Here is a 27,673-nt window from a genome sequence, read left to right on the forward strand (position 1 = left end):
GAGAACGTGGCAGACAGAGCGAGAGAGGTGTGAGGGCAGGGATGAGACGGGAAAGAAAGGGACGGAAGGCGGCAGAGGAAGAGAGGGAGCGTAAGAGATGAAAAAGAGGAGAAGGAAAGCGGGAGGAGGTGTGACAAAGCGGGAGGTTGGAAGTCCCACCTCTGCGACTGCGGGGCTCCGGGCACCTGCCTCTGAAACAGCCGGTACTAGCCACCGGCCGCTGGACTACCTGATCCAATTTGGCAACCCCTGTGTTCCTAAGTGGCAGAGCAAGAGGCCGGCTCGGAGGTGAGAGAGGAAAGGACAGAGAGAAAGGAAAGTGGAGCGGAGACAGACACAGCTGGGGACAGGGCTCATCTTCCTCGTTCCCGTTGGCCCTGCCTATGGGGCGCTGCCCATCAGCTCCCCCCCCACCCCGCCCCCCAGGACCTGTCTGCCGATGCGCCATGCGCGAGAGAAGAGTCCAGAGCACCACAGGTTTGTTTGGATCATTTCACATGCTTTATTTCAGCAGTCAAAATAATTAAAAACATCTCAAATTATTATACATATACAAAATAGGTACAGAATCCTCGGTTGCTCTCCCTCCCTAGAACATCTGCTTCTGGCTAGGAATGGGGCTTTGCTGCGGGGTTGCTTTGAAACCCGTGGAGAGAAGCACAGAAGAGGAGGACGGGACGAGGAAAGGGAAAGAGAGAGAGAAAGCAGCAGCAGCGGCGGAGGATGGCGGGAGAGCGAGAGGGGACAGGAGTGTGCATGGAAGAGAAGAAGCAGCAGGATAAAGGAGGGGGATGGAGGGATGGGAAAAGAGAATGAACGGAGGAGGGGAAGCAGAAATGGAATCCACCTGCTTAACTGGAAAGATAGGATTGCACACACCTTCGTTCCCTTCCAAGGCTACTTGGATCTAGTTTGCATTAGTTTCCTGTCCTTGTTTTTAGGGGTTTTTTTTTTGTTTGTTTTTAAATAGCACCTTCAGAAAATTCACAAGTTGACCCTGGGCAGCAAAAGAACTGAGTTTCTTTCCTGAAAACAACAGTCCTATCTCTATAGCACCAATCGGTCCCTATCGCAGCCTCGCCGTGTGTCGGACTGTGCAGTTTTAAACCACCAACAAACCGAAAAGGGACCTAGAACTGAAAAAACATTAACACAGCGAACGAAGAAAAAAAAAAAAAAAGAAAGAAAAGACAAAGTTAGCACCTTTGATTGAAACCTGAAAGCCGAGCCCCCTTCTCCACAACCTGGTGTCAGTTAAAAAAAACAACACCCCAAAGCAACTTAAAACTACTCGGAAAACACAGTTGAGAGGTAACCTTCCATACAACAATAATATACAGTTTGAACATTACATTTTCTCTGCTTTGGGTATTATTATTATTAATCATTTTTCCCCCTCATTGTTCACCGACAAAACGTTTGATTTTTCTCTAAGCGGATTTTATCTCCCAGCTGGCCTGCAAAAAGCGCTTTCTGCTTAAAAGTCAACACACCAAATGCCAGATTTTGGCTGTTTTCCACACGACTGGGTTTTGCTTAGGCAAACAATTACGACACCTGGATTTGACGTTTTTCTCATATTTATTTCTTTTGCCAACTGAACAAATGAAAGGGAAAAAAAACGGTACATTACACACGATTTTAAGTGCCTTCCTTTCAGTGGTATAAAAAATATATATATAGTAAAGACACCAGCAGGGAGAGGTCGGCTGTAGGTTAATTTTGGAATTTTTTTCCAACTCCAGGTTATAAAAAGAGATTTTTGCATTGGCGGGAGAGGAGTAGGAGCAGGGGAGCAGGTTCTAAACCATTTGGACTAGCTTAGCATCGCTCTTGTTGCTGCAGAATTTTCAGAGCAGGTTGTTGTGATTTGGGTGTTTTGGTAGGGTCGATTTTGGATGGTATTTTTGTTTCGATTGTGCAAGTAGTGGTCCCAAGATATTACTTTAAAAAAAATATAACCAAACCAACCCCAATCTGTCTTCAGGGATTAAAAAAAAAAATAAAATAGAACCATGTCAAGCAAGTGGACCCACTTCCTTAATTTTTTTGAAAAGTCATTTATTTTTATTTTTTTGGTTTAATGCTTTTTTTTTTTAATGGAAACAAAATAGTTTTAGAGATGATGGATAGAAAAAAACACGAATTCAAGTCCATGTGAAATTGTCTCCTTTTTGGCTGTTTTTGATTTTCTTTCCGGGGGGGGTTTTAGCTCCGGTTTACAAGAAGCAGACGGGTCCGATGTCAATTCCGAATTCCTGATCTGGCGCGCCAACGTCCATGGGGGCCACGTCAATGACGGGCAGGCGAGAGGTTTTCGTTGTCTTGTATTCGATGACTGTCTTGCCCCAGGTGCCGGTGTGACTCTGTGGGGAAGGGACGGGGAAAAGGAGAACGTTAGGGTCGCTGATAGAGCCGCTCCTCCAGGCAGCAAAGCTGGCTGCAAGGAAACGCTGCCTGAGCATCGGAGAGAGCGTTGCACAATGGGTGGCTAGTGATTAGGGTAGGCGGGGTCTGGGAATCAGGACTCCTGGGTTCTCTTCCCAGCTCTCAGAGTTTGCAGGGGACCCTGGGAGTCAGAGCTCCTGGGTTCTCTTCCCAGCTCTCAAGTTAGAGGGGGCCCTGGGAATCATGACTCCTGAGTTCCCTTCCCTGCTCTCAGAGGGTGCTGGGGTCCCTGGGAATCAGAACTCCTGGGTTCTCTTCCCTGCTCTCAGAGGGTGCTGGGGTCCCTGGGAATCAGAGCTCCTGGGTTCTCTTCCCTGCTCTCAGAGGGTGCTGGGGTCCCTGGGAATCAGAGCTCCTGGGTTCTCTTCCCTGCTCTCAGAGGGTGCTGGGGTCCCTGGGAATCAGAACTCCTGGGTTCTCTTCCCTGCTCTCAGAGGGTGCTGGGGTCCCTGGGAATCAGAACTCCTGGGTTCTCTTCCCAGCTCTCAGAGGGTGCAGGGGGCCCTAGGAATCAGGACTCCTGGGTTCTGTTGCTGGCTCTGACACTGACTCACAGTGGGATCTAGGGCAAGTCACCTTCCTGAGCCACCATATACGAGAACTCTGCCAGTCACGTCCAGGGCTGGAGAGACTGATTCACAGCTCTGCTCTGCCTCTCCACCCTCACCCTCTCCGCCCTCTCATCGCAAGGGCCTGGGGAGGCGTGGGTGCACCAGCTCCCGCTACCACCCGGGCTGGCAGAGCCAAAGGCAGTGGGACACTCACTGTGCATCCATCCTCGGTGACTCCATAGGTGAAGCGGCTGTTGCCCTCTGCTCTGATCTCGATCTCGTTGGAGCCCTGGAGGAGCAGAGCCTTCTTCAGGTTGCCAGTCTCCTGGTCCATGTAGGCCACGCTGTTCTTGCAGTGGTAGGTGATGTTCTGGGAAGCCTCAGTGGACATCAGGCGCAGGAAGGTCAGTTGGATGGCAACGTCAGCTGGGTTGGATCCCTCGCCACCATATTCGAACTGCAGAGGAGAGAGAGAGACCCCCGGCAGGAAAGCAATGTTAGTCCTCAGGTCCTTTCCCCCATTCCGAGTCTCCAGATCCAGCCCTTTCGCTTCCCACCCGTCCCGCCTCGCCAGTCCCCTAAGCTGACCTGGAAGCCATCGCTCATTGTCTCGCCGAACCAGACGTGCTTCTTCTCCTTGGGGTTCTTGCTGACGTACCAGCTCTTCTGGGCAGTGTTAGCCTGGGTTGGGTAGACGCAAGTCTCGCCAGTCTCCATGTTACAGTAGACCTTGATGGCATCCAGGTTGCAGCCTTGGTTGGGGTCAATCCAGTACTCGCCTGGCGGGGAGAGGAGAAGGACGAGTGAATGGGTGAAGAAAGAAAGAAAGTGATGGAGGAAGAAAAGAAGGAAGGAAGGAATTCAGTAGGAACGGAGGAGGCGTGTGAGTTAGTGAGGGGGGCTAAAGGCAGGGCAGGACAAGAGGAGCAAGACAGGCCGCTAAGAGAGAAGGAGCTCAGTGAGGATGCGCCCAGGATGAGGCCGGGAAGCTCACCGCTCTTCCAGTCATTGTGGCACATCTTCAGGTCGCGGCAGGTGCGGGCTGGGTTCTTCCTGGTGCCCTCGGGGCTGCGGATGTTCTCGATCTGCAGGCTCAGGCTCTTGAGGGTGGTGTCCACCTCCAGGTCGCGGTCACGCATCACGTTGGCGTCGTCAGCCCGGTAGTAGCGGCTGTCGGTGTGGGCCTTCTCCTGAGGAGGCTGGGGCAGGAAGCTGAAGTCGAAACCGCCGCTGGGTGCGCCTGGGGGACCTGGGGGTCCAGGAGGTCCGGGGGGACCCTGTTGGAGGAGGAGAGCAGAGCAAGTTGAAGGCAGGAAGCCCTTTCACCCAGCGGCCAGCAGATCCCAACCACCCAAGCCCCAGAGAGGGATACGTACAGCGGGACCGACATCACCAGTGCGACCACGTGGACCTGGTGGGCCAATGGGGCCAGGGAGACCATTCAGACCATCTTTGCCAGGGGAACCAGAAGAGCCAGGGGGACCCTGTTTGGAAAAGGCAAACACAAAATGAGATCGGTGGGTTTTGGAGAGAGGAAAGTGGAGTGAAGGTATGTCCATCTTGAAAGACAGACCAAGGGAGAACATGCCAACTCAATCAAGACCCATCCCATTGCCCATCCGTCCACCCCTCTTGTCTGTTCCATCCACCCAGCTCTCTCACCTAGCTTACCTCCCTCTATTCTTATCTGTCTCACGAATTAACAGAGCACCAGTGACCACAGGACCAAGGACCAAGCTCCACTGGAGATGCACTCAGATCCACTAAAGCCACTGGAATACTCTGGGTTTGTCCAGGTCCAGCTGAGAACAGAACCAGGCCCTGTCCTCGCCAACTGTCTGGGAAGCCCTCGGCACACAGGGAGTGCTGAGAAACCTTACAATGACATCTCCTTATGGGCGCTGTGATACCTGCAGGAGGACTTCGATTTTAGGAGTCTCCTTATCCCCTGGATCATTTTTGTTCCCTTCCCAGCACCGCCTCTGCCTGGGAAAGGATTTTCTAAGGCTGACCCACACTGCGCAGGGCCTCTCTTATTAAGGCACCTCCCTGCTAAGGTGGAAGAGTAAAGGGTCAGTAGAAAGCAGCAGGCATCTATCCTGGGTTCCGTGTCTCCTTGATAGAAGACCAGTGCTTACAAGAGTCTCTGCTGCATGCTCAGAGGCTACACGGATGTTTTTTTAAGCTACTGGCTACACTACGGTCCATGTTCTGCCTCTGGCCGATATCCGTGCCACCCCAGCTCGGGGATCAGGCAGGATCTGACCTTTAAAAGGTGATGCCACCTGTTGTGTTGGACGCCAGCTTGAAAACGGTGCTGATTATTTCATTCATGAGCCCTCTGCCCCCAGCCCAGAATTTCCCAAGGCATCCGGTGTCTGCGCCGGATGGGCTCATGAAAGCGGCTGTTGGCTTCACTGGGGCGGTACTTACCCTTGGACCAGCGGGACCGGAAGCTCCAGAAGGACCTTGTTCACCAGGAGAACCCTGCCCCGAATGGGAAAGCAAACGTCAGTTCTGCAACAACACTGGAGGCCCGTGAGGCCAGTGCAGAGGTGCCTATGAGAAACTCCCACTGGGCTCCGATCAGCTAGGCTGCTCCAGTGGCTGAAGCTCATGAGAGAGGGCAAACAACAGGGCAGCTTTGGAGGTTCTAGGGGGCAGCTGTTGGCCTGTGGCCTAAGATCAAGGGGCTGAGGCAACAGCAGCCGGCCGGACGCCTGCCCTTCCCAGCCGCTGCATGTGCGAGGCCAGTTGTGAGCTGAAGGTCTAAGGGCAGCCTGAAACTGGGGCAGGCCAAGGCTTGCCCATCTCCTCATCAGGTGATGGCCTTCACTGGGATTCTCCCATGATTCCCTGGGGCAGTGAGGAAGAGGGTCCATACTCTTCTCTCCAGAGACCTGCTATGGGCTTATCTCCTGGAGCCGGCTCTATCGGGGGAGCGGGAGGCAGCCATACTCACGGGAGGACCAGGTGGGCCCTGGAGACCAGAGAATCCTCTGTGACCCTTCAAGCCTCTGTCACCGTGTTCACCAGTTTCACCTTTGTCACCGCGGGCACCTTGTGGGCCCTGGAAGAGGAAGCAGAGTCACCTCGCTGAGTGGCTGGGAAGGACACCTCCCTGCCCGTTGCTCAGCAATGTTGCTGCCAAGGCAGTTGCTTTTTCATAGCAATAAAAAGCGGAATCTGAACCCATAACTTACAGAAGGACCACGAGCACCAGCAGGGCCAGCGGGGCCAGCGGGACCAGCAGGACCCTAGGAAAGAAAAGAGAGGAAAAGATTAGGACATTCACTGGGTTCATTAGCGTACCCTTGTGTTCGTTTCTCTGCACTGTTGTGGGGAGTTAGAGCAGGGCAGACTGGGAGTCAGGACTCCTGGGTATCGTTTTCAGCTCTGAGAGGAGAGCTGGGAATCAGGACTCCTGGGTCCAAGGCCTGACTCTGAAAAGGAGAAGTGTCCAGTGATTAGAGCAGGCAGCTGCTCTGCTTGATCCTGTCTTGATAACTGGGCTGATTATTTCATATCTCCCCAATTCTGTTCCTGGGGTCTGTTCCCAGCTCCGGGGATGAGCATTGGCCGGGGGTTGGGGCAGGGGACTGGGAGCAGGACTCCTGGGGTCTGTTCCCAGCTCTGGGGATGAGCATTGGCCGGGGGTTGGGGCAGGGGACTGGGAGCAGGACTCCTGGGGTCTGTTCCCAGCTCCGGGGATGAGCATTGGCTGGGGGTTGGGGCAGGGGACTGGGAGCAGGACTCCTGGGGTCTGTTCCCAGCTCCGGGGATGAGCATTGGCTGGGGGTTGGGGCAGGGGACTGGGAGCAGGACTCCTGGGGTCTATTCCCAGCTCTGGGGATGAGCATTGGCTGGGGGTTGGGGCAGGGGACTGGGAGCAGGACTCCTGGGGTCTATTCCCAGCTCCGGGGATGAGCATTGGCAGGGGACTGGGAGCAGGACTCCTGGGTTCTATTCCCAGCTCAGGGCAGGGAGTGGGTTTTATATTTGGGCGAATGTAAAGAAGCATCACTTACAGTCTCACCACGATCTCCATTCTTGCCAGCGGGACCAACAGGGCCGGGAGCACCAGGGGCACCGGGAGCACCAGGAGGACCAGATGGGCCAGTCTCACCACGGTCACCCTATTTCCAGAGAAGACGAGGAGAGAGGGAAGCAAAGCAGCCAGTTAACATTTGCCTGAAGTTCAACCCCCAGTAAAAGCCTCTTGCCATGACCCTTCGGGGTCGAACTCACCTTGGGACCAGCAGCTCCATCACGACCAGGAGCACCTTCAGAACCGGGAGAGCCCTGAGGACAAGCAGAGAGACCCAGCATTAGGCATGAGCAGGACAGAGGGGCCTTGGATAGGAGACAACCAATGAGTGACGAATTAACCAGGGGACTGGCTGCGCTGAGGCCTGGGAGAGCAGGAAGAGATGGGTGAGGTCTAGAGATCAAAAGAGAAAGGGACCCACGGGGCTTCCGTTTCCTCTCTGGAACTGGCCCATTCCCTGATCCCTCCCATACTCAGCTCCTTTGGAACCCATCCCGTCCTGGGACCCTGGCTGTTCTCCCTTCTCTTGGGCACTGCGCTCCGGGCATCGTGCCGTTGCTCGCTGGCACCAGTCCCTGCAGGAGACCGGGGGCAAGGTCTGTCCTACCCTTCGATGGAGCAGAGCATTCTGAGTGTTGGCCCAGGGGCATGGAAAGGGTTTTCTCTCCTTGTCTTTGGTGCTGCTCCTGGTGATGGTGGTGGGTTCTGGAGCAGCTAGGACACTAATCCACACTGGCTTTTAGCGTTTCTTGGCCTTGTCGGTGTTTGGGCAAAGGAGAGTCCTAACAAGCCAAGCATGGTGGCAGCTCACCTCACGTCCAGCTTCACCAGGGGGTCCGGCCAAGCCAGGAGGTCCTACTGGGCCAGGAGGACCACGTTCGCCGGGGGAGCCAGATGGACCTTGTTTGCCAGGTTCGCCCTGGGGAGGAGCGAGAGAGAGACCAGCCCGGGTTAGAGAAGAGGGAGAGGTGTGGCTGAGACCGAAGAACCCGCTTGTGACGGGAGAGGGGTTGAATCCCCTCTCACCACCCCCACATGAAGACACCCTGTCCCAAACTGGATCCCACGCCCTCAGAGTTTGGGGCTGGAGTTCTGGCTACAGGCTCAGAGAGAGTTGGGGACCAAGCAAGAAGGTCAGATCCAGGGGTGGTGAACTTCTGAGCACCCCTCAGCCTGGGAGGATTGGCTCCACCATCCTCTTCTATAATAATGATAAGATCACAGGTTCCTCCCCGCTATTCCTCCTCTCTTATCTCCTGGCCAGAACAGCTCCCTGGACAAGGGGGAAGAGTCAAGGACTCCATTCCTTGCATGGAGAGCTCCCAATCACGCCAGCAGCGACGCATGCCCAGCTCCTGTCTCTCCCACCCCTTCCCTGCCCTGCCAATGCCAGGAGAAAGTCTGAGCCTCCGCGGCTGGGCCGTAAGATCCACTCCTGCTTGGATCCTTTTTGGGCAAGGGCAACGGGTTGAAGCCACAAGCCTCCTTTGAGGACCGGCTGGAGGGCGTACGGGTTCGACTTCCTACTCACAGATGGGCCAGGGAGACCAGGGAAACCTCTCTCGCCTCTCTGTCCGGGAAGGCCGACGACACCACGCTGTCCAGAAATACCCTGTGGGCCTGGAGTACCAGGTGCACCCTGGAGGGGAGAGAGAGACCCTGGTTACAAACCCACCCATCTTGCTCTGGGGCACACGCTCCGACGACACCTGCCAAGGGGCCTGTGGTAGGACTGAACGGGTACTTACTGGGGCACCATCGGCACCAGGGGAGCCCTTCTCACCAGAAGGTCCGGGTGGGCCAGCGGGGCCAGGTTCGCCACTGCGGCCAGCGGGGCCAGTCTCACCACGGGGTCCCTTGCCACCTTCCTTTCCGCTGGGGCCTGGTGGGCCAGGGAGACCGATGTTTCCCTGGGAGAGAGCAGAGAGGTGAGGTCAGGCAGGGAAGCCCAAGACTTTGAGAGGCAAGCCCTCTCCAAGGGGCGCTCATTTCCGACGGTCCGGCCCCTCAAGCGGAGCGGGGAGAAGGCCTGGCTCCATGCTCCAGTGCCACCATGGGGCAGACGGAGCCACTGCTGGGCTGCAAGTGGTATCAGGCTACCGTGGAAGCTCTGCGGCAGGGCCTTGGCATTCCTCCTGCCAGCTCCACCGCTCCTCACGCCCCTCACGGGTCCCATCTCCTCCCCATTTGGCTTCCAGGCCATCACCCATCCTCCCCAGCGGCTGGAGGCTGCCAGTCCCGTGGCAGATCCCCCCACCAGCCTCCCCATCCCCACCCCTGCCAGTGCTGTCGGCCCTCCCCCAACGCTACCAGCAAGGGGAGCAAAAAGGAGATACTCACAGAGGGGCCAGGAGGACCAACTCTTCCAGCAGCACCAGGGAAACCAGTAGCACCCTGCACAAGGTGGGGAGAGAAGGCGTTAAGTCCCACGGCTCCGTTAGCCACGGATCTGTACTACGAGCACCGCCCAAAACGCTGCCGTGCCCGTGGGCTGGGAGAGGCCTGCAGCTAAGGCTGAGAGTGAGAGTCATCATGGCAAGGTGGAAGGTCAAGATGCTGCCTGATCTGCCAGGTCAGTCTTGCCCCTCAGGGCGAAACCCAGCCAGCTCCGGACAAAGAGACGTTCTCTGAAGCTCGGGTGGAATTTTAAGGCCCCTGACATATAGCGTTCATGGCTAATGGGTTGCTAGTTCAGGGAGCAGTTTCCCTCCATGCAGAGGTCCATGAACGCGCAGGACACTCGGGCAGGTGTATGGCGGGGACACGTTCTCGGAGCTGCACAGAGACGGCCACGTTCAAATAACCTGAGCCATGCGGGAGGGGCATGCCTTCCATTGCACCTAGGGTCTGGTTTTAATGCTCTAGCCAGAGGGAAGCAAAATATTTCTTGACCCAGGGAAGAAGCTGCTCCCACTCCCAGAGGGACAGGAGGAGGGTGGGGTGGTTTTTTTGTGTGGCATTTTGCAACAAACTCAGAAAGCAACCCCCTTTCCCAACCTGCCTCCTTCCCAGGGATGGGGGAAAAGCTGGCCCAGGGCAAAGGCCATGCTGGAAAGGTGGATTCTCACATGCTGCGGGCGGGGGCGGAATCAACCTTCAACCAATTTTGGTGGGAGAAGCCGAATCAGAAGGGGAGTGAAAACTGCTCCATGCAAAACAGAGAGAGATTCCATGAAGGAATCATCAGCTGTTTGTTAGTCCCAGCTAGTCCGTAACCTGCCAGGAACTCGGGCATTTCCACTGTGGCTAAGAGAGGGACATTTTGCAAGGTGGCTCCCATCCCTGGCAGCCCAGAGGCTGAGCACAAAGGTGGAGGAAATACTCACAGGGGGTCCAGCACTTCCGCGAGCACCTTTGGGTCCGGGAGCACCAACAGCACCCTGCGGGAGAGGAAGGAGCAGGAGGTCAGAGGCGGGAACGGAACACTGGCCGAATGGGGAGGGATCGGGGCAGTGGAGAGTCACTTACAGCGGGGCCAGGAGCGCCAGTGGGCCCAGCAGGGCCTGCGGGACCAGCATCGCCCTTAGCACCAGCATCGCCAGATTCACCTTTAGCACCAGGCTGGCCGTCAGCACCCTGTGGAGGAGAGCAGAGCAGAGGGTGAGGGGCAGCGTCCGTGCGGGGAGCTCGCGGAGATGGGGGCGGAGGGTGATGGGGGAACGGTCCTTCACTGAACAAACATGGGCTGATGTGACTAGGCTGTCTCAATGGGGAAAGCCCCGTCGAGCTCACATGGGAGCCAGAGGATCACAGGCCGTAGGACTGCTCCTGTTCCCTCTCGGAGGCCTGGTGTAGGACAACTCGGTGAGTCCACCGGCCAGGGATGAGTCCCATTTCCGTACGCAGGAACAGCGCTCCCAGTATTGCAATGGTAGGTAGGATTGCTTCTGCCCCATAGCCCTGGGCTGCATGGGATTACCCCCGCAGCCCACCCCACTGAATACCATCCTCCCGAGGGAGGTCTGGGTGAGGGGAGGAGCCACTGGGGCCAGTGAGGGCCACCTCTTAACCAGCATACTTACAGGGGGACCAGCGAATCCAGCGGGACCAGGTGGGCCGGGCTCACCACGATCTCCCTGGAAGAGAAGGAAACGAGAGAGACGGGGTCAGCGAGGAGAGGGAGGGGTCGATCTTTGCCTCTGAAGCCAATCAGGGAGGAATGGTACTTACAGGAGCACCACGAGCACCAGTGGGACCAGCGGGGCCGGAGGGACCAGATTCACCCTGCGCAAGGAGAGAAGAGGGAGGAGGTCAAGGCTGGGGCCTGGCAGACCAGGGCTCTTCGGAGGTGCCTCTGGGGCGAGGCTGGCTAGCTCGGGGGTCGCTCGTGAGACGTGGGGAGAGCAAGAAGTTGCCTCCTCTCTGGAAATGGGGGTTAGGGATGCAGGACCCTCCTGGGCACTGCCCTGATTGGGCAGGCCGGGTCCGTAGGAAGCATTCCCGGGGGAAGCTGATGAAGCCCCATGCTCTCACTGGGAGGATCCAGAGGCACCTCTGCACCGAATGATCAGCTGGGGCCTTCCTCTCTGTCTCCCAGGAAACAGAAGCCGGGTCGAGAGCTGCTGGGCACAAATGGGACTGGCTTTTGCACCAATGCCAGGGGCCCATGGCACCAGCTCAGGTGCCCGAGAGGCTAGGAGAGTCACTGCCCTGCTCCTTCCAAGGAGACAGGGAAAGGGGGTGGGGCGATCCTTACCTTGTCACCAGGAGCACCAGCTGGGCCAGGAGGACCAATGGGGCCAGTCAGACCTCTTGGGCCATCTTTGCCGGGAGATCCATCAGCACCCTTGGGACCTGCATCACCCTGGGGAGAGAGGGCAAAGCAAGGTTACCTTCTGGTTACGGAGCACGGAGCAGGGTGGGGGCTTGTGCCAGCTCTGGTGTGGGGGTGGGGGTGGGGGTGTTTATCTGCCCTGCACTGGAAGCCGTTCACTCCAAGCATCCAGACCATTAGCCAGTCAGCTCGGCCAATGGAAAAAGACAGCGCAGTGCTGGTCATGTCCAAGCCATTCAAGCTGGTGGAGAAGACCTCTTCCAAGGGCATAACTAGGCCTCGTGGAGCAGAGACCCCAGCAGCGCACTGGGCAAGAACCAGGGCACTTCGCTGGACTCCTGGAGAGACACACACAGCAAGGCCCGGGAGTTCCTTGGTTTGGGCGGGGGGCTGGCTTTGGCCTATAGCGAATGTCGGACGAGGACAACTAGATCTTAAAGTGGCCCAGGCACCTGGCCTAGATTCTCCAAGAGCAGAGAGGAGAGGCAGAGGAGGTGGGGGCCGGAGCTGGAGCTGGAGCAGAGAGATGAAAGAAGAGCGGAGCGGGGCGAGATGGAAGGGAAAAGGGGACAGAAAGGCAAGGAAGGAGGGGGCACAGAGAGAGCTGGGGAGAGGTGGAGAAGAGAGAAGCCGGAAGAGTGGAGGGGGGAAAAGAGGGGTAACAAGCTGAGCGTGAGCAGGGAGATCTGAGGCATGGTCTCCATGGTGAAGACTGGGGGTCACTTTGCTGGTAGGCCTTCGGGGGGCTCGTACGTACTCTGTCACCCCTGGCACCAGGCAGACCAGCAGCACCACGTTCGCCGGGCATTCCCTGCAGACCGGGAGGACCTTGGTTTCCGGGAGCGCCAGGAGCGCCAGCATCACCCTAAAGCCCCACAAGGCAGAGCGAGGGGGAAAAAGAGAGTCGGGGTTAGAAACGGAGCTATGGCCTCATCACAGCAAAAGCCACCCGCCTTCCAGAGACCCGCGACCCGTCCCCCATTCTCCGGTGCCAGGGCAGGCTGCCTCTGGAGCCATGCAAGGCTGGGCCATGAGTGCTGCCCAGGCCAAACAGGGCCTTCTGCGCCTTGGGCAGAGAGAGGAGAATCCTGCTGTAGTTGCAGGACTGGGGCTAAGTCGATGGGGGAAGATGGAGTCCCCCCTTCCTGCTTTGCATCTGGTTCGAGGCAGCTGCTGGCTGGCTGGACACCAAACCTCAGCCCCCTCCAAAGCAGGAGGATTATATCCCATTGCCAATCCCATTCCAGAGCCTGCTTCCCCTGGACATGTCAGAGGCACTGATTTTCCCCTGGTTTCCCCTCCCATTTCGAGCTGAGCCTCCTTCACCCATCATGGAGGAGGAGGAGGAGGGAGATAGGTACATACCTTAGCACCATCATTACCAGGAGCACCGTTACTCCCACGTGGGCCCTGTGGACCGGGCGCACCTTGGACACCACGCTCTCCGGGGAAACCTCTCTCACCCTAGAGGACGGAGGAGAAAGAACCGAAACGAGTTACTGCGCCATCCCGAGGGGCAGCAGGCGAGAGAGACAGAAGGGTGAGAGATTGCCGATAGCAGAGAAAACGGGTCGCAACTTACTCTTGCACCAGCTGGACCGGGGGCACCGAGGTCTCCGGGGGCACCCTGTCACGGGAGAGACAGAGAAGGCAGAATTAGAGCTGAGGGCTTGGAAAGGGGCATGCTACCTGCTGGAGAAGCCCAGATGTTGCTCCTGAACTGGCTGGGGTGGAGCAGTGAGTGGCCGGGAAGGGGGACATCTGCTCCAACCCCTCCATCACTAATCACCAAGCTCCATCCTCATGAGGGCCAGACTCTGCCTCTGCCTCTGTCTTTCCACCGCTGGAATTTTGCATGGCTCGTACCGGTTAGAGACAGGAGCGCTCTATGGTGCCAGAGCACCGAGTCTCCTCCCAAGCAAAGCCAGGGCCTGGTCTCACCCAACAGAGGATGCGTCAGTTGTTACATTGAAATTACATTTGCTCTTAGCCGAAAGGCTGGTCTTGGGCCCCCGGCCTGGATATCTGGGCTGAATACAGAGAGAATCCCAAGTGGTCACACTGAGATCTGGATCCAGAGTTCAGTGCCACCCCTCACCAGCCCCAGTTTACAGGTGCTCAGATCCAGGGCCTGGGCCCATGTCCACCCAAAAGGCTTTCGGAGAAGAGGTTGGAGGCCTGGAATGAAGGAGTTTCATGGTTGCTGTGGCCTCTGAGATGAGTTTTGGGGCTGGGTGGGGGGGAGAAAGTCTGACAGCGGCCAAGGCCCTGTCTGGAGGCAGCTCTCCCCATTCATTGGCTAAGGGGGAATCTGATACGTTTCATCACTCTGGACGTACGTCCAGTGTTGGAGGAACATCTCCAGCTGGGGGTGGGAGCCCTAAGGAAGTGAGAACGGCCATGAAAGGCACTGATGAGGCGCAGGCCAGCGAGGGACTGGGAGTCAGGGGGCAGGATCTGTCATGGAGACACCTCTCCTTGGCTTTTGGCGCTAAGCGGAGCTCTCCTCCTTCTTTCTGTAAATCCCACCCACCGCCATGGTTTCTTGGCACTTACCTGCTCACCAGGCTTGCCAGATTCACCAGCTGGACCAGCGGGACCGGGCAGACCCTGGGAGGGGAAGAAAAAAACCCAAGAGTTGAGATTTCCTGGGGGAAGGGGGGTGTGTGCAAAAAATGGAACAAAATATGATTGATCAGGAGGGATTCCCCCCCTGTGATGGGGCCTTTAATGGAACACTCTTCACCTGGAATCCAGGAGCACCTGAAGGTCCTTGTTCACCTCTCTCTCCAGAGGGACCCTGAAAGAGGAGGGGAGAAAGTCAGGAGGAATCCAGCGGGGTTCGGAGCAGCACGCTCCCCAACAAGCCAGTGCAGAGGGCAGGGGCGAGAAAGGATTCATACTCACAGCTGCGCCAGGAGATCCCTGGGCACCAGCTTCACCATCTTTGCCAGGAGCACCCTGTGGGGAGAGGAGGAAGAGGTTAGAAAGAGCTCAGGGAAGGTGTGGTGAGCCTACAAGGTTCAGAAGCAGAAAATCTCAGGGGGCTTCAAAGGTTGGCTTCACGGGTTACGTAGTTAACCTGTGGAACTCATTGCCACAAGGTATTAGTAACAAGGCGAAAAGGGCATAAGGGATATAAACCCTCCCCCAGAAGTCCAGGGAATAAGCAATTCTGTGGCTTAGGAAGAACCAGCCACCATAGGCATGTCATCCCAATGCAGAAGTTTTTATATCTTCCACTGAATCCTGTGGTGGTAGGCCAGAGCCCAGATATTGGCTAGACGGACCCCGGTCTGCTCTGCTGTGGAAAGCCCTATACTATATAGGTCCGTTTTACTGTCATGGTAAATTCTCTCTTTCTCATCTTGAAGAAAAGAGGCCTCGGGCTGGCAAACTCCAGGCTGGATCCAGCCCTGGCTGCGAGAGACAGATTGTTAGAGGCCATCAGTACCAAGAAAAATACGTACAACAGCGCCAGCGGGTCCGGGAACGCCTCTTTCACCGGGTTTGCCGGGCTCGCCCTGAGAAAGGGAACAAAATGGCTTCAGTGAAGGAACGCGGTACGCCCCGGGAACAAGCAGCGAGGGGATATCGGGGACGATTGGCTCTCATATGGCCCTAGGATGCAGCCACAGGAGGACACGAAAGGCGCCATGACAGGAAGCAGGCGGGGCTGGCCCTGCGGCAGTTCTATTGACGCTCTAGGCTGCCTCCCATGACCGCCCCAGCTTTGTCTTTCCTCAGGGCCTGGTCATCTCCCCGCCCCATGGTGGGATGTCTTCTGGGCCGCCTGTCTCTGCCGGCAGCTAACCCCTGAGGGAGAGGTTCCCAGAGTGCCTCCCCTCACATAAGGCCCTTCTTTACAAAACGGTACCCAAAGGGGCCACTTATCCATTGTGCTCTGTATGCAACCACTCCCGGGCGGCAGCCAGGGTGACAGGAAGTCCTGAAGGCGGCCATTTTGTCACGTCCCTATCACTGGGCTGGGCGACTCGCCCCGAGGCGACAGTACAGGAAGGGAGCACGTTGATACTCACAGCAGCACCTTTAGGTCCAGGGAAACCCATGACACCAGCCTGACCTCTGGCACCGGGTGGGCCTGCGGGTCCGGGGCGACCATCTTGACCAGCGGGACCCTAGCATGGACAAAGCAAAGGCACGGTTCAGAGGACGCCATTGCAAGCAAAGGGAGAGGAGGAGGAGGAAGGGCCTTGATAAACCACGACTTACAGTGGGGCCGGTCTTGCCATCGGGGCCTGGGCTACCTGGGCTTCCAGTCAGACCCTGAAAAGGAAGAAGAGCTGGGTTAAGCCATCGGGCGTCCGGCCTCCTTCGCTGTGCGCGAGGGGTCAGAGCAGGGTAGGATGTGGTGGGCGAGGGCGGGCAGCGCAGCCGATGGGTCGCTGCAGGGGGTGGATGTGGGATGGCCTAAAACGCCCAGTTGCTCGAAGCCGGCTGCACCCACAGAGCGCTGGCACCAGAAGAGGCCGGGGGAAGGATGTGGGCAGAGAGTTCACCTTGAGATGGCGCTTGGCAGAAATAGCAGCAAAGTTCGGTGGGACTTCTCGGGCCGCCCCTCCATCCCGCTCAGAACCATTGCCCGGCTCCTCCACCTTCTTACCTTGGCGCCGGGCAGACCAGGCTCGCCAGGACGTCCAGATTCACCAGGGGATCCTTTGGGACCAGCAGGGCCAGGGGAACCGCGTTCGCCAGAGGGACCCTAGGGTGGGGAGGGAAGCAGGAGAGAGGTTACACGCTGCAGTAGAGACCCGTGTGGCTTCTTCTTGCTGGCACGGCATGACGAGCCAGCAGGGACCCACCGTGTCACTTGACAGAGGAGGGTGACTAAACAGAGCCGAGTGGGCACTGGATGGGCATTGAAAGAGCTTTGCCAGGGCTGGCCACAAAGAAATCACTGGGCTATGCCATGGGGTGAATAACCCTAGTGAAAGGGTCATCCTAGCGTATGTACCATGTGGAGACGAGCCAATTCCCACCCCCAAATCCAGAACGTGGGGTGTAAAGAAAGGGGATGGGGCCAGGGAGCGGCTGGGTAATCGACCAGATCCCACAGGGCAGAATGCACCGCTCCCAGAAAGCCCCACAAACTCCCCCTTCCACAGGCGTTAGCTGCTCCCAAGCCCCTTGCAAAGGAGGCCCAGGTGGGAGCCTGCCTCCGAGCCCCTTGTGTATTTCAGTGTGATGGACATCTGAGCCTCTTCTGTCTCTCTCACATTAGGAGGGAGCAAACGGCGGGAGACTAGCACCTACCTTAGGACCAGAAATGCCATCAGAGCCAGGGAAACCACGGCTTCCAGGAGCACCCTGCAATGGGACACAAGAGAAACCAGTGAGGTAAAAGCCCACTCAGCCAGCAAGTGAAACAGGGAGAAGATGGGAACGGAAAGGGAGCTTCACAGAACCCCCCATCCCAATTCCCATCCCCTCCTGGGATTGCAGTGGGGAGCAACAGGCCCTAGCTGCCAACTTTGGGGGTGAAAATTTGAGCGGGGAGGCGACTCCAGAGTTGGTTGGGTTTGGGATGGTGATGGGGCTGGATTGCATGTTCAGCTGATCTGGGTCTGACCTCCTCCCAGAACCTGGGCGTGTGCCGGGCTGGGATTTCAGGTCAGGCCCCTTATGGGATCTGGATTTGGTTCTGGGTCCAGATCTGAATTTCCCATCCCAAGATTCGGGAGGTGCTTGGATCACTGAGAAGGTAGGTCGGGAGCCCTGTGTCCGAGAGACGGAGCTCCGGGTCTGACCGGAGGACCCAGCACCATGCCAATGGGCATGATCTCCAGGGAAACACAGCTGTTACTTACACGTTCGCCAGCAGGGCCGGGCAGACCAGCAGGGCCGGGCTCACCACGGGATCCTCTCTTGCCTTCTTCACCAGATGGACCAGGGGGGCCTTGGACACCAGCAGGACCCTAGAAAGCACAAGCAAGTCAAAGCGGTGAGTGTCTCCCTGTGGCTAGCAAACCAGACTGTGGGCAAAGCTTCTAGCAGGCCCCAGCGGGGCTGGTACTTACAGGTTCTCCCTTGGCACCAGCATCTCCCTTGTTGCCTTGAGCACCAGGTTCGCCCTGAAGGTAGAAGGAAAGAGAAACGAATTCATATCAGACGTCTCCCTGCATGAACAAGGGCTTAATGCTGCCTGCCATCTATGTTGCACCCTCAACCCCTTTTCGGCGCCAGAGGGAATGACAGACACAAAAGGCCCAGCCCCGTGAAGGGACAGGGACCTTCGATATTCTGGAGGGGGAGGGGAACTGTGCTGGCTGTAACCCAGGTCAGAGGATCCCCGTCCCAGGGCAGAGGGTGGAGCAGAGACACCTCCAGCAGAGACAGGTGGCTGATAAGGAGGGAGGTGCTGGTAGATGCAGAGCTGCAGAGGTGAAGGCTCAGAGAAGGAGCCGAGGGAGGGGATGCACTGGGCGCTGGGGTGCCAGGGGCAGAGATCACTTCACAAGGCCTGGCGCATCCCTGCCTAGCCCTGGATGGTGAAGAAGGCCAATCTAATTCAGCAGAGACGGGGAAGGAGGAAGGACACTTACGCTGTTACCCTTGGGACCAGGAGCACCGCTGGGACCCTGGGGTCCGGAGGGGCCACGAGCACCGGGGAAGCCGGGAGCGCCAGCGATGCCAGGAGAACCCTACGGGAGGCAGAAGAGATGGTGAGGCAGCTGGGAAAACCTGGCTCCTGAGAGCCGACCCGCTACAGAGGACGGAAGGAGGGGGGAGATGGCTACTTACAGTTGCACCTTTGGCACCAGGTTGACCATCGCTACCAGGGTTGCCCTAGGAGAGAGAAGAGAGGGAGGGTTATCACCGGAGACGACAGGGCAACGGGCAAGAGGTGGGAGGGGATCGTGCAGTTCCACTCACAGCAGGGCCGGCAGCGCCAGCGGGGCCGGGGGCACCGGGCTCACCACGGGCGCCCTGTGGGCCTTCACCACCACGACCGCCTTGGGGACCAGTTTCACCCTAGAGGACAAGAGAGGAGAGAAAGACCGGTGAGCACAGTGACTGCTGGGAGACCCCCACACACCCCCACGCTCCGCGGAAGCCATTTGCCCTCAGGCCTGACCAGGCTCTGACTGGAACTGAATGTCTTGCTGCACCGAGGCCTGGTGCTCCATCCCTCCAGCCCACTCGGGGGGTGGGGGACTGACTGGGGCTCGCCATGTTTGCTCAGGGGGCAGCTGCGAGGCCTTTGGGGATGACTGGATGCAACAATCGTGCTGGTATCAGCTTAGCAGGGGGTAGGGTCGGCATAAGGCAGAGATGGACCCGCAAGGCTCCTGACCCACGGTTTGGCGAGGGTTATGGGGCCAGGCCATCTGGACAGTATATTTGAACTATGATGAAACCTCTAGTTGAAGGCTGGGATCAGCTTCCACCCAAGCCGGCTGCGGGGCAAGCTCCCACCGCAGCGATGGGGAGGTGCCCCCCGGCGAAGAGGGGCTCGTGTCCTTACCTTAGTACCGACAGCGCCAGGGAAGCCAGGGGGGCCAGCTGGGCCAGTTGGACCCTAGGTGAGAAGGAAGCGGGTTAGAGAGTGATAGCAAGGAACCTCCGGGGCCGGCAGGTTCTCATCACTGCAGCCATCTTGGCCTTGGCCAGAGATCTGGGCTGTGCTTTGACGTGGGTGGGAACAGAGGCCGGAGGGAGGAAACCTTCCCATCCGGGCACTGGCCAGTTCCTGAGCGGGGCTGTGCTGTTGCCACCTGTGGGGCTCAAGCCAGCAAAGCTCCAGGAGGGGAGCGACATGGAGGTCGTTGTGGCCAGTGTCCGTGTGGCCGCACCACCCAACGGCCAGGGCCCCGCGGCTGAACCATCTCATCTCAGGGCAGCGCGAGGTGAAAATACTCACTGGGGGGCCAGCACCACCGGGAGCACCGTCGTTACCACGAGCACCCTGCCGGGAAGAGAGGAGAGACGCACTGGTTACAGACAGGCTGGCCCAAGACCCAGAAGCTCTGAGAGGAGGAGCATGATGCACATTGGAGCTATCCCAGCCGGCATGGCCCAGAGAGGTGCCACCGGGGAGGATGCTTCAAGGTGCCCGCAGCCCAGCAGTGCAGCACCGATACTCACAGCGGGGCCAGATGGACCAGGGCGGCCTCTCTCGCCAGGAAGACCACGGGGCCCCTAGAAAGGAGGAGAGATGTGAGTTCATCTAGAGATGCCACTGTCATCATCTGCACCCTGCCCTCTCCCCCAGATCTCCCAGCCCTGCCCTGCTCCCCACCCCCTGTGGGGCTTCATGCTGGTAAATCTGCCCCACTTTGTTCTCTAGTCCCTTGGAAAACCAAGCGCTCCGGAGAGCCAGCTCGACCCTCCCCACGACCCCTCTTCTTGCAGGTCCCTGCTGCTCTCATAAGCTCAACGCCTGCCCCCCTCACCACCTCCTAGTCCAGACTCCTGCTATCAATGGGCAACAGGAAGGTGTGACGAGCTACTCACTATTTGTCCGGGAGCTCCGTTCTCACCAGGGCTACCAGGCTCACCCTAGAAGGAAGACAAAGCTGGGGTCAACGGCTGGTTCCCAAAGGGGACAAGGAAACTTTTCAAGGGAGCAGAGAGGGCCAACATGCCTCCTGGCAGAGGGACCTTACCTTGGGGCCAGCTGGACCGGTATCACCCTTAGCACCATCAAGACCGCTGAAACCCTGGAGGGAAGGGGAAACAGAAACATAAGTGTCCAGTGATGAGGGTCAGGAGAAGACACTGTCCTCCCAGGCGGAGGCATGATTGAAAATCATCTGGCTTTGCAATGGTCCCTCACAATGTGCATGGTGGGGTGGGGTGGGAGGGTAAGGCCCCATCTGTTTGCCAGCTGAGTGGCATGAGAAGGGGGGAATTCCTCCAAATGGTGGTGAGGACAAGGGGCTCCATCAGACCACTCCTGGTAGAAAGGAACTTGCAGGACTGCCTTGCAATAAGGCCAGCTGAGGGAACTGTGGTGCGAGCTCAGCTACTGCTTATGTTTCTGCCGGGGCCAAGCATTGGCCTGCTAAACCCACAGTTGTGAGTTCAATCCTTGAGGGGGCCATTTAGGGATCTGGGGCAAAAATCTGTCTGGGGATTAGTCCTGCTTTGAGCAGGGGTTTGGATGAGATGACCTCCTGAGGCCCCTTCCAACCCTGATATTCTATGGTTCTATTTTTGGGGTTGTAGGGGTCCACCTTTCCTTTTCCTTTTCCAAGTGTAAAGAACTAGAGAATCAACTTACTCTGTGACCCTTCATGCCTGGCAGGCCAGCAGTTCCGGGCAGACCACGGGCACCCTGGGGAGAGGAAAAGACAACGATTTAGAGACAAGGACACCAAGGCCGCCCCACATCAAGCCAGTTACCGCCGAGGGGAACCCAGCGCCCCAGGCAAGGTTGGATAATTGGAGCATCCCTGGTCATGAGCATCTCTTGCTGTGATCATGACTCCTAGCCATTGACAGTGATCAGCTTTAGCCAGGACCAGCTTGCTAGAGCCAACCGTCTTCCCCAGTGAATGGCAGTCATGTGAAGTAAGCGAAACCAGACAATGAGACCAAGAGGTTTCGGGCAGGTTTGCCCAGCCAGTGCTTTTCCAGCCGTGTCACAATGGTGATGCTGGTCAAAGGTAAAAACCCACCTTAACCCGAATGCCAAGGGGGGAACCAGACAGAAGGGATGTCTCACCTGGGGGCCGGGAGCACCACGTTCGCCAGGACGTCCAGGCTTTCCAGCTTCACCCTTGGAGAAGGAAGAAGAGATGGAGTCAGGTCAGTAGTCCACCCGGCTCGTTTGCAGTGACAACTGATCAGATGCTAAATGCACTGGGAAAGGGACTCAACTCTTCGCAAAACCCTGTCTGGGGAGAGGTCCCATTTTCTTTTCTCTCGGTGTTGCACGGCATCATGGAAGCCAAAGGCTCACCTGGCTCGTGCAAGGAAGCCCATGTACCCGACAGGCTTAGCACAGCCACAGCTATCTGGCTAGCAAGCAAGGCTATCCCCTGCATTTGGGGGCAGGGTGGGGGATCTTCTCTAGAGGGACTTTGATTTTGAAGGACACTTACATCATCTCCGTTCTTGCCAGGTGGACCAGGTGGACCACGGGGACCCATGGGACCCTAGAAGAGGCAGAAGAAACATGCGTTAATATTCGGAGACCGGGCAAGACTTTCCCATTGCCACCCCCCCACTAGCCATTCACCCCACAGGCCTGGGACGGGTTCCCGGCTTGGCTAGAGAAATCCCATTCCCCGATGAAGTCTTTTCCGCAAAGGTAGGCCAGGCTTTGCATCAGCTGCCCCCAAGTGGCAGAAGAGGGGAGGTGCAAGGACTAGTCCCAGGCTGGGGCCGGGAGGTTCAGCGTGCAGCCCATCCCGTTATGAAAATGAAGAGCGAGAAGACGATTGACCATGACTTACAGAAGCCCCAGCCTCTCCAGGCTCACCGGGAGGACCTTGGAAACCTTGAGGACCCTAGAAGAGTAGGAGGAGAGGACGGGTTAGAAAATGAACATACCCGCGCCCAGTTGCTCACGCATCAGTCCGATTTCCCTCCGCTGCTGGCAACGGCTGCCTCGCACGGAGCATCTGTGTCTATCGCGGTGCGAGGTGTCTATCGCCGTCCACCAGGAGGGAGCCAAGCCCACACTCCTCCCCCACCCCAGGCAACTAGGGTGACCAAATGTCCCGATTTTATAGGGACAGTCCCGATTTTTGGGTCTTTTTCTTCTATAAGCTCCTACTACTCCCCAGTCCCCATCCCGATTTTTCACACTTGCTGTCTGGTCACCCTACAGGCAACTTCCCGTCCCTTCACTGAGAAGGTCTCTGGGAGCTGAGGAGCCTGAAAGGGCACTGGGGGTAGCTCGTTCCCAAAGGGGGCAGTTACAAGGCGCTGGCTGAGGGCTCAAATGGGCCATGTTTTCTCGACAGGGAAGATGTGAGGTACTTACAGGAGAACCAGGAGGGCCGGGGAGACCACGGGGACCAGCTGGGCCCTGGAAATGAAGAGAGAGAAAAGAATAAGTCAGGTGTGGAGATGAGCTGGAGCAGCCCAGGCCCGGCCTCCCCTCCATCTTGGTTTTCGGTGACCTCCTGTTTTCCAGCAGGCCTCTCTCTTCCCTCGCCACCCACAGCCGCCTGGCTCGGGGCTGACTCTCCCTGGCACAGACCATGCCGCCTCTTGCTGATCTTTTCCCACCCCTCCCCTTGTGGCCGGAGTCCCTGGTGACCCCCGGAGGTCCCAATCCACGGAGCCACCTGCCAAGATGTTCTACTTGGGGAAGAGAGCAGGCCAGGTCTCAAGCTGGCCTAGGATTAAGGCAAATTCAAGTATCCCTTGCCGATCCTGCGTAGCACTGGCCAGGAAAACACCAGCCCCAACCAGCTGGTGGTCCTGTGCCTGCCCCCAGGAAGAGATCTGCTGCCCCCTCCCCTCGGCCTTGTGCGTTCTAAAGCCAAGCTAGGCCAAGCTAGCTCCTGTCCCTCCTGCTACGTAACTCCGACTCCACTCCCTCCCATCCTTTCTCCCTAACGTCTTCTCCTGTCTCAGTCCTGGCCCTCAGGCCGGCCCCTGCCCCAGCCCCTCGAGGGGGACGCTCACCATAGGGCCGGGCATGGACAGGCCACCACCAACGGATTTCTCGTCATAGCCGTAAGACAGTTGAGGTGCGAAGTTCTATGGGAGAAAGAAAGAAGGGAAAGCCGGTGTGAAAATACTGTGCTGCATTCATCCCGTGCCGGGGAAGACCTGAGTGAATGATTGGAACCCAACTCACTCCGCCAAGGCCTGGAGGTCCTGGGGGGCCTGGGGGGCCAGGAAGACCAGGCTGTCCGGGAATGCCATCTCTACCAGGTTGGCCTGGGGGTCCCTGCAAAAGAAGAGGAGAGAACCCAGAGGTTAGTACTGCGGTAGCGTCATCCGGGCATGAGACAAGGCAGGATAACTGGACTCGGTCGCCATTGTCCACAGTTCAAAATTTTTCTTTAACACGGCCATGGAAATCTTTCCCCCTCCCTCATCCCCATTTCCTGACCAAACTCCAGCGACCAATGGCCAAAGCATGGCTGGAGAGACCTACCCTGTCTCCTTTGGGGCCGCGTTCTCCTTTGGGGCCCTGGTGGGGAGAAGAAAGAGAGGTGTTTAGAGAATTAGCGTGGAGAGAAAAGACCCTTCAGAAAACAACAGGGAAAAGGTTTGTGGAGGAAGGCTACGGAGTGTCATTACCTCTATTCCAGTGCCTTTTGGAGAGGCTGCGGAGAGAAGGACAAGGGATCATTTAAAAGGGTCAAGTCGTGTGCTTCTCTAAAAGCCACCCCCACGCTGCACCCTGCCCTGATATAAATGACAGTAAAATGCACCCCCGTTGCTTGAGTAACACCTGCTTAAGTAGCATGGCTGGCAGAAAGATGCACAAATGTTCTATCTGCAAAAGACCTGCATGTCTCACTCACTGTCTCCCTGACCGTGATGCACGCTAAGGAGAGGTCATAATTGTGTCCACCACAGTTTATGCTGGTCCCCTGGGCACCTCCGCCAAGAAATAATCAGTCCCGTTTGAAATGTCTCTTTAGAAAGAAACGCCCTAGAAGCTCAAAGGCGAGGAACAGGCTTGCTATGCCTTATCTGTGACGCCATAGCTAGGGGCTCTAGCTTTACCAGGGATGATGGTGAAGCTAGCAGGTCTCCAAGCTAGGCTCTGCTGATGTCCTGGTCTCCAACCCCCTCCCTGTCTCTGCATGTGTAGGAGGAGCTGATTGTATCTGGTGCCAGCATATCCTGGTGCTTCGCACCTTATATCAGGCTAGACAGACAGAGCATGCACACGAGTGTCAGTCAGTACCATCGGCGCCAGGGCAGGTAGGACAGCATTCTCCGGGTGCGATCTTGGCATTGGGGCAGTCTGCGACGTCGTCGCAGGTCAGCTCATCGCACAGGATGTTCCCGTTGTCGCACACGCAGAGCTCGCAGGGTACAGGTTTCCACACTTCTCCTTCGCTGTATGTTAGTCCGTTATGTATGCAGCTTCCAGATGGAACTAGAGAGACAACGAGAAACAGGAGGGAAGGGGGGGGCGTCAGGAGCGTAAGAACTGAATCAGGCCCTAGCCCAGAAGCTGCAGGCGAGGAACCCCCAATCCAGGGACAAAGAGGCTGATTAGACTCAGTTCCTTTTTTATCCAAAGGCGTTTTTCTTTCCTGTCCAGTTCCCCCAACGTAGGCCTTTCCTGCCCCCCCACTTCTCCTGGAACCTTTATACACTCATCTGCTTCTCATCAGTGCAGCTCCATGACATAGGAAACATGCCAACACCACAATAACTATTTCCAGTGTCTCTGGAATTTAAACAAAACCCGCGGCCAATTGTTACATCCAACTATAACCTCAGCTTGCTGGAGCCGAGGCCAAGCCAAATGAAAGTCTCCTAAAGGGAAGAGGGCTGGACTAGAAGTGGAGTGGGGAGAAGGGAGGCAGGGGTCCAGAGACAAGCCGTTCTGTGGAGGGGCAAGGCGGGGGAGTGAAATCTATTCTGTCTGTTGCTTGGGAAATGGGATCAAGTGAAAATGGTTTGGGTGGGAAGGCGAATGAGACCAGGGTGGGATACGAGGCCAGGCGAGCCAGGTTGTAATTAGATTCAGGAGATGACACATTCAGGCAGGCAAGATCTGGGAGGTGGCGGCGATGGATCAGACCCAGTAAAGCAGGAGGTGGCCTCAATAAAGAGAAGCCCGTGATGGGGAAGAAAAGCGGGCCGGCTGTTTTTCTCAGCATGGAATTGCTTCCACGCCGGTTTCAGGTTTGGTAAAATCTCGGCGTCGTTCCCCCACCGCGGGGAGACAAACGGGATCAACCTTCCTCGCGTGTGAAATCCCGTAGGGCGGGATCACGGCGGAGAGGCCAGATGTTTCTACTCTGTCGTCCCCAACTTCTCATGTCTAGCTTAAATTAAAAAAAAAAAAAGCTATGGCTGGCGGAGTCCCTGGGAGCCAGCGGTTTTGCAACAGGAAACTGCTGTGTTGACACCCGCGGGGTATGCAGTGGGGGTGCAGTCAGTCACTCCGCCTGTAGGTGGCAGGCCAAGGCTGGATACATGCCTGCAGCAGGACCGAATTAGGGATGTTACTCCTAGCATGGGGATGAGGGAAAGTTTGCTCAGCAAACCTAGTCCACAGCTGACCCCGGAAATATGGCCCCTTTGGTGAGCGCTGTCCAGTCCCAGGGCTCCCAATGGGCCCCAGGGGGCGGTGATGCAGTCCAGAGAGGGCTTTGCAGGAGCAAGGCCAGGTGATGGCCACCAGAGGTCGCCATGGGACACCCCCCACACACACCATGAAACTTCACTGCAGAAACATGAATCCAGTTCCTTAGCATCCAGGAGGTTTTGTCTGTGAAGTGATGTCTAGACTCCTCCGCTTCTAAAACATTTTCCTTATGAATCATCTGAGACTTTTCTAATTCTTTCCTGATGGCTTTTGCAGATCAGAAAACCCCAGCCCCCCGGGCTCGCTCCCCGCTCCCTTCGCTTTCCAAGGCACACCATGGCTTTTCCATAACTGGCTTCCCCCCTCCCCTGCCTGCCTTAGCCTCCCTCCCATGACAACCCCTCCTAGAGGCTGATTGTGCTGCTTCCCCCCCCCCCACCCCAACTTGGCAAGGAACCTCACAGCTTCTAACTGATACAACTTGTCTGCACAGAACATAATGAACACGCCCAGTTCCCTTCTGCAGCTGGTTAACTTTGCTGGTGGAAGGGGCTGTTTGCCACCACCGAGCAACTTCAGTGGGGGAAGAAGAACGGACATCAACAAATACATTTGTCCACTCCCACTTTTTAAGCCACATATTCAATCCCCTTCTGACCTCACCCCTCCCCCCCCACACAATTCCAAAGGCTCTGTAAAGTTGAGAAATTCTTGCCAGCCTCATCCCATTTTAAGACACACAATCCTTTTTTAAAAAAAAACACATTTCTCCCCATCTCCCTAACCTGATCTTGCAAACGCAGTTTCCTAACTAGAAAAGCATGCAAAATCCCCCCCCCAAACCCATCCAACTCATGCAAAGGCATTAAGTGTTGCAATCCCACTCAAGACTTTTTCTTTGCAGAGCAGTCCAGCTTTGCATCCCTCTTTGCTCTGAAGTGCAAGGTTTACATTCCCCCCCCCTGTGCATAGGGGAAACTGCTTAAACAGACAATTTCTCTATTTCTCGTACAGAAAGTTAGCGAGAAAGTTTTTTACTTACTGTCTTCTTCGCCTTGACCTTTGGTGAGTAGTACAGTCGCTGCTATCAACAGCAGTAACCGAGAATCCACAAAGCTGAACATGTCTAAATATTAGACATGTAGACTCTTTGGGCCCCTTTGGTCTGTTTTAGAGTCCAGTCATACAGGGATGATCTGACTATGTAGTTCCAATCCAGACCCCAGCAGAAACCTCCTACTGACTCTGTAAGAGCCTAGGTTCCCTTTTTATATGATCCAGCATCCCAGAGAGGTGGGTCCCAACCTAGCTTGCCTCTCAGTGCAGAGGGGAGCCTGGACCAACCCCTCAGCCAATCAGAGGAGCTCAGCTAACATAGTCCCAGGCGGGGACACACACACACACACACACACACAAAGTTGGGAGGCAATAGCCAACCCCCTTTCAGTCCAATCACAAGGGTACGGACCCATCTATGTAGACTTCCAAAAATCACTGGATCCTCTACGTTGGCAGGGCAGGTTGCATGGACAGAAGGGATGTGCTGGGTTCTAGTGACACGGAAAAAGACCCAGAGGAAACCAGGGGGAAATTCTTTTGGGGCAGTAGCCCCCTTTGCTTTTGACAGGTTAAAAGGTTGGACGAGTGGT

At 56.8% G+C, this 27,673-nt stretch overlaps 1 protein-coding gene across 1 annotated transcript; it reads right to left on the reverse strand.

The window, feature by feature from the left end:
* Positions 1 to 478: 478 nt before the first annotated feature.
* COL1A1 (collagen type I alpha 1 chain) lies at positions 479 to 27,272 on the reverse strand. The gene is made up of 51 exons (XM_044999148.1): positions 27,067 to 27,272; positions 24,666 to 24,860; positions 24,050 to 24,075; positions 23,904 to 23,939; positions 23,601 to 23,693; positions 23,426 to 23,500; positions 22,776 to 22,820; positions 22,243 to 22,296; positions 21,889 to 21,942; positions 21,510 to 21,563; positions 21,066 to 21,119; positions 20,449 to 20,502; positions 20,297 to 20,341; positions 19,928 to 19,981; positions 19,704 to 19,748; positions 19,308 to 19,361; positions 18,716 to 18,814; positions 18,584 to 18,628; positions 18,385 to 18,483; positions 17,860 to 17,913; positions 17,650 to 17,757; positions 17,096 to 17,149; positions 16,446 to 16,544; positions 16,055 to 16,108; positions 15,862 to 15,960; positions 15,292 to 15,345; positions 14,729 to 14,782; positions 14,568 to 14,621; positions 14,378 to 14,431; positions 13,404 to 13,448; positions 13,187 to 13,285; positions 12,579 to 12,686; positions 11,744 to 11,851; positions 11,218 to 11,271; positions 11,070 to 11,123; positions 10,516 to 10,623; positions 10,374 to 10,427; positions 9,388 to 9,441; positions 8,796 to 8,957; positions 8,579 to 8,686; positions 7,859 to 7,966; positions 7,248 to 7,301; positions 7,028 to 7,135; positions 6,203 to 6,256; positions 5,962 to 6,069; positions 5,433 to 5,486; positions 4,376 to 4,483; positions 3,994 to 4,276; positions 3,588 to 3,778; positions 3,214 to 3,456; positions 479 to 2,366 (listed from the first exon to the last, which is right to left on the reverse strand). The coding sequence occupies exons 1-51, from the start codon at positions 27,146 to 27,148 to the stop codon at positions 2,220 to 2,222; spliced, it is 4,359 nt and encodes a 1,452-aa protein (XP_044855083.1). The 5' UTR covers positions 27,149 to 27,272; the 3' UTR covers positions 479 to 2,219.
* Positions 27,273 to 27,673: the final 401 nt, after the last annotated feature.

The sequence above is a fragment of the Mauremys mutica genome, chromosome 25 (genome assembly GCF_020497125.1).
Source record: "Mauremys mutica isolate MM-2020 ecotype Southern chromosome 25, ASM2049712v1, whole genome shotgun sequence".
NCBI classification, from domain to species: domain Eukaryota; kingdom Metazoa; phylum Chordata; order Testudines; family Geoemydidae; genus Mauremys; species Mauremys mutica.